We start from the raw sequence: 20,105 nt of genomic DNA on the forward strand, positions 1-20,105 counted from the left end.
GTGAGGGGAGCTACATCAGTTTTATCTTTGGAACCCAAATCCCATCTTGGCCCTCTGAGGCTCTTCACTCCTGCCTGTTGATAGGACTCAGTAGGTGGAAGTGCTGCAGACAGAACTGGGCCGCTGTACACACTCCTGGGCCAGTGTTTGCTCCTGTCAATCATCCTCCAGTGGCCCACTGTTGCTCTCATTGTGCCCCGTACCCAACAACTGCCAGTACCTACTGAGCACCACCATACACCACGAGCTGAGCACCACTGTACACCACGAGCTATCCATGAGGTAGGAGTCACTGCTACTGCTGTGTTGCAAATGGAGAAACTGAGGCATGGTTAGAGAAAAGCCTAGGATGCATCCAGGTCCATCGGCCTCTGGAGCCAGCCAGCCATCACTGTGCAGTGGCCAGGACTTTGCTCTCACTGGGTTCTGCCCTCCCTACAAAGCAACAAGGTCCCTGAGCCCAACCAGCGGGGGACTCCAGACAACTGGGGCTAGTGAGCTCTGAGAACAAAGACTTATTATTTCTGAGCCTTCTCCAGTCTATTCATGGTGCGCTGCTCCAGCCTGTCACCCCCCAGCCCCATTTAAAGCTCCCTCCCGCACCATGTTTCTCCCACTGGGTCCAACAGCTAAGCCTGCTGGTTGCTCAGGCTGGGGCAAGACCCAAAACAAAAGGGCCCAGGAAGGTCAAAGTCCTGTAGCTGTTCATAGTGAACCCAACCCCAATCACAGCTGGGGCTCTCCCCATCACCGCTGACCCTTGCTCTGGAGACCAGACACAGAACCAGGAAGGTTTGACCCAGACCCTGCAGCCAATATTTGGAGCAGGGGCAAAAGAACCCAGGTCTGAGACTCCTAATCCTTCACACTTCCCCCTGCATCTGTCTCCAGAGCTTCCCCAGGACACCCCTCCCGTCCTGGTAGCACCCCCACCCTGTCCCGCACCCTCAAGTTCCCAGGTGTGGGTGGGCCCTGGGGTTAGACAGGCTCACTTATGGGGGCAGACAGAGCATCGAGCTCTGTACAAGTGTAGGCCTAGTGGCAGGCAGTGGGAGCTGTCAGCATGGCTCCTCAGTAGATGGACAGGGCCCGGGGGCTGCTGGGTACATGTGTTTCTGATGCCACAAGGAGGTAGTTTCAGCAGGCACCACACCCCAGGCCTTCTCTACTTGGCCCAGTAACTCTTGGCTAACATAGGCTGAGCCAGCTCTGCTGCCTTGCCACCCAGGAAGGAGACAGAGACATGGAAACAGGGAATGTCTCTTGACAATTCCTACTGGCTTTCTAAGCCACATCAGATCCCATCCTTTCTCACTGTTTTATAGACAAGGAAGCTTACATGATGAAACCCGCCTCGGGGAGTGCCTAGAGCAGATGTGCCACTTCCACTCTAGAGGCCAGATTCCAGCCTTCAGGAGCATTTGGGAGCCAGTGAAAAGGGGAGGAGTGACTTCACAGTCCCCTGGGGCACACTAAGTCTCTTCTTCCTCATCTGTGAAAGGGGCCAAGAACCGGCCTCCTTGACAATGGCCAGGACCACAGATCTTCCCCGCTGGCTTCTCTTTCTGGAGGTGAGCCCAGAGCCAGGGGAGAGCTTCCTACTGAATGAAGGAAGAGCTCAAAGCGTCATGAGGGTTCATGGTGCTGACATACATGAGCCCATGTGACTCCTGTAGGGGCTTGGTCGATCCTTCCGGGGGAAACCCCAGCTGACCTGCACTGCCCATCCCAAGAGCGAGCTCTGGTGATCTGAGGGTGTCCTTCAGCGTGTATGTACCTGAGGGGAAGGGACACAAATTCCAGCTCCTTGCCTGCAGTTCAAAGACCCAGTGGGTATTTGTTTTGTCTGTTCCAGAACCAGCCACGTACATTTTATGGCAGCAGCTGGGTTAATGCATCAGATCAGAGAGCAGCATCCCCGTCACAGGGCAAGAGGGAGCAGAGTGAGGCTTACGTTTGCCAGAAAACCGGATCCAGATCACTGAATAATTCATGGTTAATATTCCAGCTTAAAAGAAGCCTTGGATCAAACTCCTACTTCTCCTCCCAGAGTTGTAAAGGTCCCGGTGCTGCATATCAGCCTCTCAGCCCAGCTCGGGCTGCAGGAGGCCGGGAGCAGGTGTGCGGCGCCCTCCGGGCAGCCTTGGCTGATGTGACTGGATCTCCCATGTCAGCTTTTATTACCAGGGACACCCAGCTCCCTAGGGTCCTTGCAGGATTTCAGATTATCCTCAGATCAGATCAATCTGTCCCCATGTCATGGCTTTTGAACCATCAACCCTGAGTGCCCTCAGGGTGAGGGCCATGCAGGGCCCTTGGGCTACTGTAAGGTGGGGGGGTTGTAAGGCCCCAACACACCCCAGGGCTCACTATAGATGACTGACCTCATCACCCAGAGCCTTGACACTGCACATGGGGCCCCTCCTGGGGAAGGCTGGGGCTGGGCTGAGGGGCCCCAGGGCAGAGGGTCCCTGGGAGATGGGCCCTTCCACATGATGGTCAGTCCCAGGCCAACTACCCTGGATGCACAAGGTCAGTGGGGTCAGGGTGACTCCATTTCCCCCTCTTCATTCTCCTCCAAGCAGACACCATAGGCAACCTTCGTCCCTGCAGCTTTGATTCAGGAATTAAACATTGATCAAGGCCACTGTGTGCCTACATCTGCTTCCAGCCTAAGGATACAAGGGGGAAAACCAGAAGCTTCCTCCTCTGTGAGGCACACATCCAGTGGTAGGAGACAGATGATCTCAGCCATGACAGCAAAGGGCAAGGCTGTGAAGGAAGGCAAAGCCCGGAAGGGGAGGAGACTGGCAGGGGAGAGGGCAGTCCTGGTGACACCTGCCACAGAGTGGTCAGAGGAGAAGGTGACCTGGGGCCGAGACCTGAATGAAGTCTGGGACAGAGGGGTGCAGGCCACCTGGTAGGAGTTTCCAGGCAGAGGGAACACCACTGGCGAAGCCTCTGGGGTGGGACACCCAGAGGAACCAGGAGAAGGCTAAGGTGGAGGAAGCAGAGAAGAATGGGACCCAAGGTGGAGTGAGTGGTGGAGACCAGCAAAGGGGGCAGAGAAAGTTATGGATCACGCTGACAGAGTCAAGAACCCAGACCACACAGCATGCTAGAGGCTTCCAGATCATATCAGGTGCCTAGGACAGAGCCTGACACACAAGAATGGCAATGGGGTACATGGGAAGGGTGCCTAAGGATGGCTGTGATGACAAAGGACAGTCCAGTTCCACTGGACCATCCGTCACATGAAGCTTGGAGTCCATGCAGCTGAAAGTGTGGGGAATCCCCTTCAGGCTCCGACTCCCACCTCAGGTCCCTGTCCTAGGAGAGGGTCACATGGGACTGGGTACTTGCACCATTTCCAATATAGACCATGGAGGACCACGCAGAAGCCCTGAAGTGAGAACAGAAATACCCCGCAGATCCTGCCACCTGGTCTCAGCACCCAGTCTGTGGGGCTCAGGACTCAGGTCAGCCTGCTCTTTGCATGACTCCTGCCCGGGACTGGGGGTAACCTTTCCATCCTGAATGGACACCAGGCCCCCATGCTACCCACAGGCTCTGAAGGCCCTTGCAGTACCCACCCCTCCCACCCCATCATTAGCCACACAGTAGGCCCGCACGTAACACTGGTGACCTGAGTGAGAAGGGATGGGGTCTGTGTGGCAGGTGCCTTTGCTGTCATGCTGGGTATTTCACTGCCTTATGGGAGCTTCCTGAAGACTCCTGCACATGCATGGGGAGTGTGAGTGTGTGGGCAGACATCATCCAGGTGGTGGGATCACAGAGACAGGCTCTAGTGCCCAAGGAGACTGTGTGGGTCTGTATAATGCAATTTTTATTTAAAGATTTATTTATTTATTCATGATGGACACATAGAGAGAGGCAAAGATGTAGACAGAAAGAGAAGCAGGCTCCCCCCGGGGAGCCTGACGGAGGACTCAATCCCTGGACCAGGGATCACACCATAAGCCAAAGACAGACACTCAACCACTGAGCCACCTAGGCATTCCTATAAAACAATTTTTACTTAAAGCACAATGAGCCCCTAATATGACCATTTTCTACGTTAGCCTATCAGGTGGACAGCTGTTCATCCCCCATCCCTCCATGCATGCTTTTTTCATGTCTTAGGTCGTCTTCTTTTTCTTGGGGTCCCTGGGGCCTCAGAGTCTGCCCTGGGCTTACTGCTATGAAAGTGGATGAATGATGTCCGGATTTTCTTCAGGTACATGATGACCTTGGTGCCTTGCAGGGGTGTTGAGTGAGATCTGGAGCTGCCTAGGGGAGCAGAGATGTCTGTCCTTAGACCTTAGAGCTACCTGCTTCCACAGGACGTTTCCACCCAACAACCCCCTCATATACCGCACCTGCCTCCACTCTGTTATGGATCCATCATGAAGGCTCTTGGGTGCCCCCTTCCTGTGGAGACTCCCACTGCCATGGACCCCTTGCATTCTTGCCTTCCCATGAGGGTAATGTGTAAGTAGTCCTGGCCATACATGGCCTCATTCCCCATAGGTATAGCACTCAATGCCTAAAGCTTTCTCCCTCAGGTCATCTGGTGGGGCCTGCTCTTTGTATTACTGGGTTCCACTAAATTCAACCTTCAGAGGGAAATTTCATACATTCATCCACCCACCCGTCCAACCATCCATGCATCCATGATTCATTAGTCCATCCATGAATCCATTCTTCCTTTCACTCATTCAAATACTCACACGTCCATACTCATCGATCCATACATACATTCTTCTTTACATCTATCATCCATCCATCCATCCACGTGACTACGTGTCCAGCAATGTAGATGGCACTATGCTGTGTGCAGCGCACAGAGAAGATCCACAGCAAACAGGAAAGAGGGGGAGAGGACAGCAGGGAGGACCCTGATCCAGCACTGGATTTCATAGAAGCTTGAGTAGGAGCAGGTCAGAGGAAAAGGGACAAGGGCCATGCAGGCAGAGGGAACATCATGGAAAAGACTGGGAACCATGAGGCTGCCTGTGATCCCCAGGAGCTGACAGTGTGTGTGCAGCATGAGGCATAACATGATAGGTGTCAGAACCCCCTGGAATATGCTTGCCAGGTCAGGACTCAGCCAGGACAGAGGCAGAGGGTGTGGTCTGCAGACACACATGCGGGTGTTCACCCACGCACTGACCTGTGGTAGATACAGGAGGGGGCAGATTCAGAGAAGCTAAGGAGCCTGCTCAAGGTCCCAAGGGCCATAAGGGGCAGAGCTGGATCTAACAGGTTGGCCCAACCTCTGAGCCAGGCTGGGGGCTGCTGGGATACCCAGGCAAGGCCTGAATCAGGGGCTCCCAAACCTCTGTGGTGGGGAGGCTCCTGTGTCCTCCAGCTCCAGCGGTGTAGTGTGTTCCCATCCCAGGTCCCTGTCAGTGAGCGATCCTCCACCGCCCCCACGGACCCCAGCCCCTGCAGCACAGCCTGCAGAGACAGGAGCACAGAGAGGGTGAGCTACTCCAAGCCCCAGATCAGAGCAGGTAAAGCAGGAGTAGGGGGGGCAGTCTCACCCTGGGCACAACACACTTCCTCCTTAATTCTTACTGCAGATCCCCAGACAGGAACTGTGTCCACATTTTAGAGATGAGGACACTGGCCAGGGTCAGCATGCTTCCCCTGGCACTGTCCTGGAAGAGCACACTTGGGGGTGGTGGACACAGGAGCTGCCTCCTGCATCCAGACCCCTTCTTTCTGGTATGGCTCAGCGGGCGGCCCCAAGGATGAGGCCAGGCATCCTTATCCCTCCTCTGTGCCAAGTAAGCACAGACCCAGCCTCCTGTGCAGGGAGGGAGGGAGGCGGCCCATTCTGGCCTGAAAGAAGGGACCCTCTGCTGTCCAGGAGATGGGAAGGTTCTAGAGAAGCTTCCTGGCATTGAAAGGAGGAGAAAGCACAAGGGGGCACAGCCCTTATTGTCTCTGCCTTCCCAGCTTCTGCGGATATATCTGCTTGAGAGGCCCGTGCGGCGGGTGACCACAGGGACGAGCAGAAGCAAAGAGCCAGCAGGCTAACCAAGGCCGGCAGCAGGACAATGTGCCCCAGGAAGGGAGTAGAGGAAGGAGAAACAGCATGAATGCAGGAAGAGGGGGGTGAGGTGCCCCTGCGCCCCCAACAGCACCCACTCCAGGTTGAGCCAGAGCTCCCACAGCCATCTCTTTGCCCATGTCTTGCCAGAGGGGATTTTCAACTGGGCTTGTGTCTCTGCTGGGGCTTCAGGCCACAGCCAGGAAGCCTGTCCCAGGTCTGAGGGCACTTACCTGCAGATTGACCTTCACTGGCTGAGACAGGACCGGGTCCTTGCCTTCCTCATACAGGTGGTGGAGCCGCAGCAGGACATGGCAAAGTCAGCCTTGGCCTTCCCTCGATGGCCTTCAGGGATAGAAACACCCACATTGTTTGTCAGGGCCAGCACTTGACTTGGCGGCTTCCCTGTCTAGTCTGAGAACTCTGTGAGTCCAGGGGTCCTTGCCTACCATCGTCCTCTGCTGATTACCCACCGCCTGGCACAGGAGACAGTTGTTCAGTGAATGAATGGAAGCCCCGGATAGTCAGGCTTCCTGAGTTCAGAGGATGAGTGGGACTTAGTTGTTCCAGGCTCCAGGAGGAGTCCCTGAGGAAGCAGACTCCACAGCAGGCTAAGCATCCGGCAAAGGTGGACGATGGTTGGGGTTTGGTGGTGGGGATAGAAGGGATCCTCAGAGCCTGGGTGTGGACAGGTCCTCCTCTGGGGCCCTGCCGACTGGGTGTCCTGCCTACTGAGGGACCCCGGTCCCCCCACTGCCTCTCTGTGGGCCTGGGTCTCCCCATTGGGCAGATAAGGGGAACAGGGGACCATGCAGAGCCAGGACAGCTCTGAGAGGAGCCCACTTTGTCCGGTGATGGGCGTGGGGCCAGGTTGACATGAGGAGGGAGGAGTGACTCTGGTTCCCTGGACACCCGGCTCACGTTTCTGGAGATCCTGCAGGTGCTCCGTGTGGTTGGAGCTGTAGTTCCAGCCCGGGATGCTCAGGATCTACAGGTGAAGACTTGGGGGCAGGGTCACGGCTTCTTGCTGCTGCTGGGGGCCTGGAAAAATCTGGGCAGACTCTGCAGGGCAGACACACAGAGCCAGGACGAGGATTGGGCCCCACGCCTCCTCCTGGCACCGGGAGCTGTGTACACTCTGGCCCCCATTCCGGGCAATCCGGCTCCTGCCAACTCGTGCCCCTGAGGGAGGACAGCCTGAAGCCCCTGCTGGTCCAAGCGCCTCGGGCACCCCGTCTAGCCTTTGCCCACGGACATCCTTCCACCTGAATGCCTTCCCTCCCACACGTCCAGGGGCCCACACCACAGAGTCTAAGAGTTGGAAGGATCCTGAATCTCTAGGTCAGCTGTTTCCAAGTACAGATGGGGAGACGACCGCCCAGAGAGGTGATGTGGTTTGTTCTAGATCACAGGGCAGGTTCACACAGAGCCTCGGTTTCAATTCAAGGTCTAGGATGCCAGCTCCTCCCTTGTTAGGTCATCCTTGGTCCCCTGCTCAGAAGCACCCAAGGCCCTCCTTCCAGGAGAGGACCTGTCCCTTGCCCAGTCCCACTGCCTCTGCTCCCTGAAGCCTGGATCTGTATGAGCATGGCCCCCAAGCCCATAGCTCAGGAGAAATCCTGCAGGAGAGGCCTGGCCCTTGCCCATCCTCAGTGTGCAGCACACAGCAGGCACTCAGCCCGTGTTTTGTGCACGTGTGAGCAGCAGCCTGCCCGCTTCTACAGCCCTGGGAGGGTCCTGCTCTAAAACTGAAATAAGGATAAATCATAACCACATTCTCTTCCAAACCTCTCAAGTGAGTAGAGAGGAACAGTTCAAGGATTAAGGGAAGGATACGAACTGTATCTAAATGATTCATTCTTTAAAAGCTGCTGCAGAGTACCATATTTACACATGATCATTACTTATTGTTTCTCATCTTCAATTATTTCTGTAAAGACATAGGCGGTTTTAAATCTGAAGAAGTCTGACCGAGGGACCCCTGGGTGGCTCAATGGTTGAACATCTGCCTTTGGATCAGGGCGTGAATCCCAGTGTCCTGGGTATAAGTCCTACATTAGGGTCCCCGCAGGGAGCCTGCTTCTCCCTCTGCCTGTCTCTGCCTCTCTCTATGTGTCTATCATGAATAAATAAATAAAGTCTTAAAAAAAAAACCAACGAATTTTGAGTGGAGGCAATGCATGAATTTTGCACATCAGACCATGAACTTGAACTAACCTTGCCTGGTGACAGCACACCCAGAAATCAAATAAAACAAGTCTTTTAATGTTGATCTACTAGGGGTGAAGCCATCGAGCCATACATGTCATATTATGGAAGATAAAGAGTCATCAGAGCAGAAAGTGAGGGATACTCAGGGAGAGGATACAAAGCAGAATCTGTGTGATTCTCAGAAGTGCTCGCTACTCCATGTATAAGCTTGGGTGAAGCCTGAAAGTATTTGCACACACTTTGCCCACACATTAAACGAGGGCTTGGATCAGAGACCCCTGAGCTCGTTTCTGATCAAAGTTTCCAGATCATGGTGGCCCACACGGTCCCCAGGTCCATCCCAGCCAGGGGGGCTCTTTCTGGGGTGAACACTTCCTTACCATTCAGCTCTCTTAATAGCACTACAGGTGCGTGCTGCAGCGCTAGCCCACACCTCTGACGCAGGCGGGTGGTGAGAGACTGGGGTCCCAGCAGGAGCCAGAGCACAGGGTAGACAGTGGAGGTGTCATTCAGGGTGAGATCATAATCCAGAGCCCAATCAAAATTGTTCCAAAGCCGGCGATGGAGCATGACCTGCAGGGAAGAGCTGTCTGACCGGCCCCCCTGCCCACCTGCTCCCACCCCTGGGTGACCAGCAGGGCCCACTTCCTACCTCTACCTGCCCGTTCTCTTGGCTGGACACGCCGTGTGCCTGCTTGGACAGCAGCACCAGCCTGCTTCTGCCGTCCTCAATGAAGGCGGACTGAGCCATGGGGTAGTAATTCTGTGGACACAAACATTGCCAGGCTGGCGGTCGTGGAAGGGGACAGGAAGGCCTCTCGGTCCGGGTCCCCCTCCGGCCACCCCACACCCTCCACCCCACGCACAGAGCACCAGCTCAGGGTGGAGATGGAGACAGAGGTTAGAGGCTCTGACGTTGGACACCAACAGACTGTCACTCCAATCCAGCTCCACTGCTTCTGACCATATGAGCTGGGGACTAAGCCCACTCAAGCTCGGTTTCCCCACCAGTACAAAGGGCCCAAAGACACACTGTGCACAGTCCTGCAGGAGTGAGGAGGGGGCGTGTGGGGTCCAGCCTGATAGGGGAGCTAGGTGGAGAGTTGCTCCAGAGAGAAAGGGCCATGTGTGTTCTGGGAGAGCGGCCCCTGTCCCCAGGTCAGTGCTCTGCTGGAGCCAGATGTCCCGGGTGGACCCATGGGAACTGTCAGCAGCCCCTGCACAGCCCATGAGGGCTAGCATGGTAGGGACGAAGGGACCTGAGCTCAGAAGCAGAGGAGGGTGGGGACACATGCCTCTGGGTCCCCTCAGGAGGAAAAAGAACTGATTATTGAGGGCACAGGAGGCCCCCAACGGGGGCTTCACCTGGATTGTCCCCCCTGACCCTCACAGCCCTGGGTCTGTTCCCTTTCTCGGGTCTGCAGGGAGTCATAGGGAGGCCGGCCCAGCTCGCCCAGGATCACAGGGCCAGAGGCCTAGGACGTGGGAGCCCATCTGGCTTCGGGCCATGCTCAGCGCTTGGAAGAAGCTGCCAGGGAAAGTCTCTGCCACAGCACCTGGGATGGGTCAGGCACACTCAACCTGAATCTCAGAACACCCCACACGAGGCGTTCATTTTCCACAAGAGGAAACCGAGGCACAGACAGGGACAGGGACGGTCCAGTGCAAGGGTGCACACAGGGAATTTGAGGTGGGGCTGGTCCAGCAAGCACTGTCCAGCTGGGGGACGAGGCCTGACTCAGAACCATCCCAAGGCTAGCCTGAGGCCTCTGCCCTCCATGTCCTGACCAGGTAGGCTCAGAAGTTGTCTGGCCCTCCCTGGTTCCAGGTGCTCCCCACACCCCCTATGTTGGCTACTGGGCCGTCCTCCCACCTGCCACATCCTCTCTCAAGAGGATCTTTGGAGTGATGAGGACAGAATTGTGATGGACCCCACGGCAGGGGACTTCCTCATGCTCTGTGGCTGTAGGGCTGTGGAGAGCTGCCTTCAGGGGTTGGACGTTTCATCAGGATGGGTACCCTCAGTGTTTGGACCCAGCCATCCTGAGTGGCTCCTGAGACAACAGGCACAGGTATGTGTCACCTGTCCGTTCTTTCCCCCAAGGAGCACATTTCCCATACCCTCTGCAGCTGGCAGTGGGTCCCGCTGCCATTCCGACCTCACTGGGTTCACGGGGACTGACCTGACCTTGCTTCTGGCAGCTGCATGCCGGCCCCTGGGCTCTTATGTGTGTCCTCTTACCTGCAGAGCCCCCAGCACACCCAGTGCTGCCCTGGCCCCACTTCGTTGGCTGGGCCGGTTGGGGAAGCCCATCTCTCTGAGCACCTAGTGGACTGGTTGGTGCTCCTGCAGCAGGTAAGAGGTGGGGTTGGGAGGTGTACTGGACTGAACTTCATACCTTGCACACTGGAGACCACCTAGATCCTCCAGGGAACAGGGGTCACGGCCATGTCATACAATCACCCTCACATGCACTTCGGGGAGAAAGTGCCAGGAGAAAGTGCCTCATTCAGGTTTGAATCCTGAGGCGGCCCTACAAAGCCTCATGGCGGGCAGAGCTGTGGGTGAGGACGATGTGAACCACACACACATAATAGGGATTTATAAACAGAGTGAATGCTATGGAGCAGGAGTGAGAGGCCATGAAGGGGTCTCTGTGAGCCTTTCAGCAAGACAGAGAGGGAAAGTGCTGCTTCCCAGCCAGGGAATGACATGGACAAAGGGCCTGGGGCGGGAAAGGCTGGAAGTGCTGGGAGAATGTGGCCAGGCAGCACTGGTGGAGGGAGGAAGCTGGCTCACTGCAGCTGGATGAACCACAGCAGCCAGAACACGGCAGAGGGAACGGGTCATGAGGATGGGGAGCAGTGGGGCCCAACAGCAGCTGCCGGAAGGAATGGAGTCCAGGGGGTGGGGGGTGAGGCCAGAAAGGCAGGGTGAAGAAATCTGAAAGGCTCTAAAACTCAGGCAGAGGATCAGGCTCTGGAGGGGAGACACTGGGAGTTACGGAAGGTTGGGGGCAAGAGGTTTCCAGGATCGAGGCTGTGGCCCAGAAAGTCAGTGGCACTGGCGGCAGCCCCCAGGCACTTTGACCAACAGACTGCCAGAGCCTCCAGGCCCATCCCAGCTGCTGCAGAGCACAGATAACACTGAAGTCACAGGGATTAATTGGGAGATGGTGCAGGTGCACCTATCCCACAACCTCCTACAGACCAACAAAGGAAGTTCAGAACGTTCCTTTTTCTAGATCACCCAGAACAAGTCCTGGGCACCTAGTGGGTGCGGGGGCCCGGTTCGGGGGCACAGGCCAGAGGACCCATGTGTGGCACTGGGCACACATTAACGTTGCCCCCAGGGAGCACCCAGCACCGTGTATGCTTTTCCCGGGGCTTTGACTCAACTGTGCAGCGTCTAGGGGCATCTCACTGGAGCACGGAAAACACGGCTCATGCCGGCTTTCTCCAGAAAACTGTTGGTGACCAGGGACAGATGTCACAGAAGTCACAGAATCCAGAAACCAAAATAGCCTCCTGAGGCTGAGCATTCCAGGGCCTGTTCCCAGAGAGTTCTGCTCCTACGCTGCAGCCTTGTCTGCAGGGAAGGCCAGCTCCCTCGTCAGGGAGAGCCGGCGTTCAGAGGATGGCACCCAAGCGGCCCCCATGCTCTCCCCAGCCCTGGGGGCACCCAGCCTGCAACCCTGACAAATTATGTCTGGAGCTGGAGCTCCATGCTGTGGTATCTTGTGACGGCAGCTCCAGTAGACCGTGCTCACCCTCTGCGGACCAAGCTCGGGGAGGCGGCAGAGAGAGAGTCGTCCACTCTGCATGCAGAGGAGGTGCCAGGTCCACCGTGACCTCTGGAGGGAGAGGGAGGGATCAGAGATTGGGCAGGTGAGCATGGGCTCCCAGGGGACAGTGTGTGAGGTGAGAAGCCTCCGGGTGACAGTGCTCACGGGAGGCCCAGGGACACTCGTCTTACCAAGCTACAGCACACAGGGAGCTCGGAGATGGGCTGCCCCCAACCAGCCCGGCCGACGAAGTGGGGCCAGGGCAGCACTGGGTGTGCTGGGGGCTCTGCAGGTAAGAGGACACACATAAGAGCCCAGGGGCCAGCACCCAGCAGCCAGAAGCAAGGTCAGGTCGGTCCCCGTGAACCCAGTGAGGTCGGAACGGCAGCGGGACCCACTGCCAGCTGCGGAGGGTACGGGAAAGGCGCTCCTGGGGGGAAAGAACAGACAGGTGACACACACCTGTGCCTGTTGTCTCAGGAGCCACTCAGGATGACTGGGTCCAGACACTGAGGGTACCCATCCCGATGAAACGTCCAGACCCCTTGCTCAGGTGCCAGCCTGACTCAGGTTCCAAACCCAAAACCCACAGATGGAAGGAGACCCCAGGTCCCTAGGATAAAGGAGTTGCAGGGCCCGGCAGGGGCCTATTGGAAGCATTCCTCCCCCCCTTCCCCAAGGAGGCTTCTGGTCATTGACTGGACGCTGGGGAGACGGGATTCCTAGTGCTTTGAGGACCGCAACTTAAATCAGCACCAGACTTTCTGGGGTGAGGAATTCAGGAGTGATGCAGCTGGGTGAGTCTGGCTCAGCATCCTTCATGAGCATCTTCCAGTAAGGACTCTTGCAGCTGGATGGGGGCAGGGTCAGGAGGGGTGGCTGCAGAGCCAGTCCAGGCTGTGGGTGGGACGCCTTAGCCCCTCTCTGTGTGGCCCCTTCAGAGCTGCTACAGGGACCTGGGTATGGAGGCTGACTTCCTAGAGGTAGGGTTCCAAGGGGGGAAGCATCCCGGGAGAGCCGCCCTGGGGCTTGGGATTCTGCTTAGATGTGGACATTATTGGAGCACCTGGGTGACTCAATGGGTGAGCATCTGCCTTTGGCTCCGGGTGTGATCTCGGGGTCCTCAGATCAAGTCCTGCATTGGGCTCTTTGCAGGGAACCTCTGCCTATGTGTCTTTCTCTGTGTGTCCCTCATGAATAAATAATTAATATCATAAAAAAAAGAAAAGAAGTGGAAGCGTGGACAGGACTGGAGGGGAGGGCGGAGCAGGAAAGTTGGTGTCCATGTGCCACCCCTGGCCTAACTCAGGTGACAGCAGCACCTCTGCTGGCCCTGCTCCTCCTGTTCCTGTCAGCTCCTCCCCCAAGTGTGCTGATCCCTGCTGTCTGTCTAGGGGACCCATCCCTGGTGGCCTGCAGGGACAGCCAGAGCAGCCCCCGGCTCCCCTGGCAGCAGCATGTGGTCGGTCTGCTGGCTCCCCGTGCTCACACAGCTGCTGCTGCTGCGGTTCCTGGTGGCTCAGCCTGTGAGCCCCATCAGGGTGTTCGTGGTGCCCCACAGTCACATGGACGTGGGCTGGATCTACACGGTGCAGGTAGGTGCCTGGTCGCTGCTTCCCACACGCCCCTGGAGCTCAGCCTCCTTCTCCTGCCAGATCCCAGTGTGGTTTGAAGCCTGGGGTCAGCTGCCACCTGGGGGGGGACCAGCCTGTGTGAGTCCTGACTCTGCTGGAGACAGAGGACACTGACCAGGGCTCGGTGCTGCTGTTCTCTGGCTTCAGTGTCCCCATCCGTGCCAAGGAAAGTGGGATGAAGAGGCGGGGACCTGACTCAGGCCATGGTCCCAGTGCGACACTGGGGCACCCTGGGTGGACTGTGTCCCATTTCGGAGCCTCCGGGTCCCCCTTCCGTAGGATGGCACTGGCCTCCCACCCTTTGCACTGGTTTTTCCTCTGCCCAGAAGGCTATCCTTCCACACACCTGCAGGACTCAATCTGCCCCATCCTTTGGGGGGGCTCCACAAAAGGTGCTTCCTGGCCAGGCCTCCCTGGCATCCCTGTCTGTGCCCTATTTCCTTCCCCATCCTCCTTTCCTGCCACATTACTTGAGGGCTAGTGGACAGTCCTTGTCCCCACTAAAGGCTAGCTTCACAGGGCACAGGTTGGTTCATTTTATTTCCTGACACTCCATACATTTCAGACACAAGAGGGACACCAGGAATCACTGAATGAAGGAATGAAGGAATGAATGATGAATGATGGAAAAGGAGAGGGAACAGCCTCAGATTGTCCAGGAATCTGGGCTGGTGACTGAATATTGTCACCCAGGCTACCTCCAGCTCTTTTGTGGGAAGAGGCAGGAAACCCAGTAGAGAACAAACAGTCTCTGGGATTAGGGATCTGGTAACTTTCTGAGGTCGTTGCTAAGTGGGCAGCTGGACTCATCAGGAGAGAGAAGCAGCAGCAGGATGTGACTCTGGGCAGTGGGGGAACCTGGTCCTGGACTCACTGGGCAGCCTCTGGGGGACACTCGTGGGCCCTTGGAGATGGCTAAAGGGGAGGAACGAGCTTGCACCCCTCAGTTACAGAGGAAGAAACTGAGGCCCAGAGGGGGTTGGTGACTTGCCTGAGGGCACCCAGGAATGACCCCCACCTGCCCACTCCTGAAGCCTCTCAGCCCAGGCTCATTAACTCCTTTTTTTTTTTTTAAGATTTTATTTATTTATTAAAGATAGAGAGTGAGAGAGACACAGGCAGAGGGAGAAGCAGGCTCCATGCAGGGAGCCGGACGTGGGACTCGATCTAGGGTCTCCAGGATCACACCCCAGGCCGAAGGCGGTGCCAAACCGCTGAGCCACGGGGACTGCCCTTATTCACTCCTTTCAAGGAGCAGGTCTGGGCACCGCCATGTGCCAGCCTGGAGACAGCTATGAGAAACAGGTGCGGCTGCATCCTGGGAGCCCCCAGCCAGAGGGGGGAGGTGGGCAGGCAGGTGCCCAGGACCAGCCAGGGGGCCGGGGCAGCTCCTTTCAACTTCTGGTCTCAACACCGGCTCCCCTCATCTCAGCCCAGGCAGGCCCCGAGGGCACCCTGGACCCCCTCCCCTGTCACTCCATGGCTGCACTGCGCTGTCTCCACACCCTAAGGGCCCCTTCGGGAAGCCGTCCCTGATCCCTGGTTCAGGCTGGCACGTCCTCCGCCCACGTCGTGTGTCATGGTCTGGAACGTCATCTCTGTCCCAAGAACAGCAGTATCTCAGCAGAGGTGGGAGGGTCATGAGGCCCTCTCAGGCCCAGCCGGCACTGGGTGTCCAGCACCTACAGGGCACCCGGGGTCCTCCAAGTGAGCAGCAGAGGGAGAAGCAGAGGAAGAGCCCTGGGCGCATGCCTGCAGGGGGTGGCGGGGCCCAGGGACACGATGTCACTCTGCAGTTTGCTCCTGGAGCCTTGGGGCCAAGAGTCCGGGAGCCTCCCCAAGGGCTGGTGTGACGGCGGCCCCCTCCCCAGGAGAGCCTGCGGGCCTATGCTGCCAACGTCTATACCACAGTGGTGGAGCAGCTGATGCTCCAGAAGCAGCGCAGGTTCATCGCGGTGGAGCAGGAGTACTTCCGGCTGTGGTGGGATGGCATCGCCTCCTACAGGCAGAAACGCCAGGTACCCCCACCTACAGGGGCCTCCAGGGGGAGGGTGGGGTGCCAGGGCTGTGTGGCTTGAAGCTCAGGCCCAGACACACTGGGCGGTTCCCAGGCTTGTTACCTCAGGTTTGGGCTCAGACCCTGCCCCCAGGACAGGTTGGGGGTTTTTTTGTTTGTTTTCTTTTGTTTTTTTTATAAATGTATTTTTTATTGGTGTTCAATTTGCCAACATATAGAATAACACCCAGTGCTCATCCCGTCAAGTGCCCCCCTCAGTGCCCACCACCCAGTCACCCCCACCCCCTGCCCACCTCCCCTTCCCCCACCCCTAGTTCGTTTCCTAGAGTTAGGAGTCTTTTATGTTATGTCTCCCTTTCTGATATTTCCCACTCATTTTTTCTCCTTTCCCCTTTATTCCCTGTCACTATTTTTTATATTCCCCAAGTGAATGAGACCATATAATGTTTGTCCTTCTCTGATTGACATTTCACTCAGCATAATACCCACCAGCTCCATCCACGTCGAAGCAAATGCTGGGTATTTGTTGTTTCTTTTTTATTATTATTATTATTAATAATCATAAACATTTATTAAGCACCAAGAGTATACTGCAATGGTTGTTATATAAAAGCTTATTTAACAATATAGTGTCCCTGCCATCAAGCTTACAATCTAAAATGAAATACAACAAGAATGCTGTTAAGACTACCTCAAAATTTCCTTAACTTAGAAATGGCTATTTTGGCAAGGAAGTGAGGCAAAATGGCCTATCATTTTAGGTACAATGTTAATAAGGCTTTGAACATGATCCGGATGTCAGTGTGCAGCCTTAAGCCAGCACCTCGACATTTCCCTCAATTATATTAGGCTTGGCTTGGTAAGAAAAAGACCACTTAGAAGTTGGGTAAGAAGAATGAATTATTTCAAATTGCCTTGTAGGACTTTAAACAGAGAAATGCTTACCAGCCTGAGTTTTTCCACAGCCAGGAAAAACTCTACAAAAAATATTATGAGCTCAATCAAGCCCGTCTTCTATGTATTTGTCGTTTCTAATGGCTGAGGAAGATTCCATTGTATACATAGACCACATCTTCTTTACCCGTTCATCTTTCGATGGACACCGAGGCTCCTTCCACAGTCTGGCTATTGTGGACACCTGCACCCCGATGTTTATAGCAGCAATGTCCACAATAGACAGGTTGGGTTTTAATCAGCCTCGTGGCGATTGGTGTAAAGTGTCAGCCTGGCAAGCCAACTGAGCACTCAGCTGGTGCTGAATGGGGTCACTTCTGACCTCAGCACTCCGGAGGGGCCCTAACCCCACCTCCTGCGTCACCGACCCCACCGACCCCTGGCCCCACGGGCACGCAGCTGGCTACCCTCCCAGGTGCCACAGTCCCTGAGTTAGTGGGCTGCAGGAGGCATCACAGGCTGCAGGAGGCATCACAGGCTGCAGGGTCACAGAGGCCTCACCCCATAGGGAGGCAGCCTGGGACCCGGCTCCGCCTGAGGCAGGGGTGCACGCTGTGAGCTGGGGGGCCCGCCTGCGCAAATGGGAGTGACCTCCCCCTCCTCGGAGTGGACAGGCCAGATGATGCAGGACGGGAACACCTGGGAGGACGCTGTGGACCTGGTCCCCTCCCTGCCATTCACCTTCCTTCAGAGCAGTCACCGATCGTGAACGTCAGGGAGGCTAGAGACGTGCCCAGGGTAGTAAAGCTGAGAAGGCAAAGCAGAGAGTCAGTCCCCCCAATCAAACTGGGGGCTCTTCACCCTGCAGCCTGTGGAATCCCGAGGAGGAGCCTCGCAATCATGGGCGCCGGCTCTGCTTCTCACACTGGATTAGCTACACTGTTGCATCCGTGTCAAATGTCCTATGTGGAGCCTTACACTATGTTACACTATGGTTATAAGCACCCTCTCCTGACAAGCACAGTGAAGGACCTGGGCGCAAGGCTGCTATGTCTAACTGGTAATTTCAAATGGTGTAGAGAAAACCCTCCCAGGTTACAAGGAGATGGGGGAGCGCTACGGCAAACAGGTGAAGAAGGTTCACAGTGAACGAATCCGCGGAAGGGCTCAGATTCCCCGGGAGCCACTTGCATACTCCTTGCAAGTCTTTCAGAAATTTCAAATTATTTCCACAGCGAAAAGGTAACAGATGTGGATACAGACATGAAGACACAGAAAAAGATAGACAAGGAGGTAGAAACAGAGGTAGAGAAAAAGGTAGACATGGATGTAGAGACAGAAGTAGAGACAGAGGTGGACACAACAGAGATCAAGTACAGCCAAGGGCCAGGTGCTGGCGCGGGGGGTGGGAGGCAGTGCTGACCTGCTGCTCTTGCAGAATGAAGGCACGGCAGGACTTTGATGGAGGACACCATGAGACGCCGGAGGCATGTCCCCACAGATCCAGCCCTACTGTGGGGTTCTATCCTGGCTTTGTTCTCTCTGCTTGCCACCAAGGTCCGCCATCTCCTGGCCACGAGACGCCTGGAGTTTGTCATCGGGGGCCAGGTCATGCATGATGAGACCGTGGCCCACTTTGATGACCAGATCCTACAGCTCACAGGTGAGGTCCCCCTTCCCCATCCCCCGGGTCTCCTGGGGCCTCCAATCAGACTGGGACTGGGTTTCTGAGCCCAGGTCTGAGCCCCGTCTTCCCCTCTGAGCAGGACCCTGAGGCCAGTAGAAACAGGCATTGGCGAGTGGCGTCCTCCTGCCAGTGCTGCTGAGTGCAGGGCTGTGGACGTGGACTGGAGACCACATGGCCTGGCGCTGTCCTGCCTCTGCCCATTCCCAACCCTGTGACCCAGGCAAGGGACGTCACCTCCCTGGGCCTCTGTTTCCTCATGACTTAAATGAGTGTGAGTGTGATGGCACTGCCTACCTCCCAGGGTAGTTGTGAGGATCAAATTCGGACAATTCATTAGAGCACTGGGAGTGGAGCCTGTGGTTCCCAGAAAATGAGTAGTGAGGTTAGATGCCATTGCTGCCTTCCCCACCCGTACGTACAGGGCCACAGCAGCAGCACGGTCACCCTCCAGCCTTCCCCCAAGGGCCACCACCACCACCACCTGTATCATCTTACTACCACCAACCACACTGACTGCCACTGCCCCACATACACCACCTGTGTCCGCATCACGATGACCATCATCATAATCTCCAGCATCATCACAACTAGCTTCGTGACTTCACAGGCCCATCCACACCCCAGCAAATACCGCCACCCACTCCCACTTCATGGCCATCACCCCTCAGGGACCTCCTAGGTCACAAGCCCTGTCTCTGCCCGGTGCAGCTACCACTACGGCTACCATCACCACCACCACCATTACCATGCACATTTGTCCTAAAGACACTTTCCTCTCCATGTACCGAATGCCCTCAGGAGCAGCAGCTCACCCTGTCCTCTCCGCAGGCTGCTGTGAGCACATGGTCTCCAGTCTCCATGTGCTCAGATGACCCTGACCAAAGAAGGGCCAAAAGTCAGTGGATGGGCCGGGTCTTCACTCAGGCCTGTGACTGCAGCCAAGCCCTGAGGTCACTCCATGACACAGGGGCCCCATTTACCCTTGTTGTAAACCAGAAGGATGGAAAGGGATGCTGTCTAATGACCTGCTCACACTGTCTCCCCTGACCCCGGCTTGAACGATGGTACTTTCTAGCCATGAATAGCTAAAGCCAATGAAAATTGATCTCTTGAGCTGGGTGAGGTATCGTCAGGCCTGGCTTGCTCTGGCTCCCTGTCTGTAGAGAGGACTGTTCCTCAAGCTACCCTCCCCCGATCCGGTGATGCTGTTGAGCATTCCCTGACAAGCTCAGGCCCCACAACCCCGAGGTCTTCCCTCCCACTGCTGCTTCTTCCTCGTCTCCTCTGCTTCCTGCCCTGAGTTTTCTGACACAGTACGTGGTGGCAGGCCTGGGAAACAAGAACCAATGTCTGGCACTAGTCTGGAATTTCTTTCCCCTGCAGCACTCAACCTGACATCAGACTCATGGGGTGGCTCTACAGTCGTGAATGAGTACATGGAACATCGGGTGATCCTGCTGTGGCACCCTCTGTGTTAGGCCCTCTTGCAGCACACCCCAGGATGGCACTCCAGCCCCCTGGAAAGGCAGGGGCCCTGAGTGAGCAGGTGGGGAGGGACCACCCTCCTGTCACCAGCAAGGCAGGGCTCTCTTTGCAGAAGGACACGGCTTCCTGTACGAAACCTTTGGGATCCGGCCAAGGTTCTCCTGGCAAATCGACTCCTTTGGTGCATCTGCCACGACCCCCACCCTATTTGCCCTGGCGGGCTTCCATGCCCACGTCATCTCCCGCATCGACTATGCCCTGAAGGACACCATGCAGAACTCGCAGGTGAGCCGTGAGCCACATCCGCTGCTGCCTCTCGCCCCTGGTCCTTCCC

The 20,105-nt window shown here is 56.3% G+C and overlaps 2 protein-coding genes and 1 pseudogene across 7 annotated transcripts in view; 1 reads left to right on the plus strand and 2 right to left on the minus strand.

Moving 5' to 3' along the window:
• The window catches only part of PPP2R2C (protein phosphatase 2 regulatory subunit Bgamma), a 947,578-nt gene that overhangs the window by 179,074 nt on the left and 748,399 nt on the right, over positions 1 to 20,105 (minus strand). The window lies entirely within an intron of this gene.
• Positions 3,830 to 10,583, minus strand: LOC112653963 (epididymis-specific alpha-mannosidase-like; annotated as a pseudogene).
• MAN2B2 (mannosidase alpha class 2B member 2) overlaps positions 12,143 to 20,105 on the plus strand; it is a 32,855-nt gene continuing 24,892 nt past the window's right edge. For 4 of the 6 annotated variants that reach the window (XM_049108015.1, XM_049108014.1, XM_049108016.1 and 1 more), the window contains exons 1-4: positions 13,449 to 13,649; positions 15,560 to 15,706; positions 18,157 to 18,262; positions 19,866 to 20,056. In XM_049108015.1, the coding sequence (XP_048963972.1) occupies positions 13,512 to 13,649; positions 15,560 to 15,706; positions 18,157 to 18,262; positions 19,866 to 20,056 (582 nt within the window). In that variant the 5' untranslated portion in view covers positions 13,449 to 13,511. Of the gene's footprint in view, positions 12,158 to 13,448; positions 13,650 to 15,559; positions 15,707 to 18,156; positions 18,263 to 19,865; positions 20,057 to 20,105 lie in introns of those variants that run through there. The other 2 variants (XM_049108018.1, XM_025437877.3) reach the window with 2 other exon arrangements.

The sequence above is a fragment of the Canis lupus genome, chromosome 3, assembly GCF_003254725.2.
Source record: "Canis lupus dingo isolate Sandy chromosome 3, ASM325472v2, whole genome shotgun sequence".
NCBI lineage: Eukaryota > Metazoa > Chordata > Mammalia > Carnivora > Canidae > Canis > Canis lupus.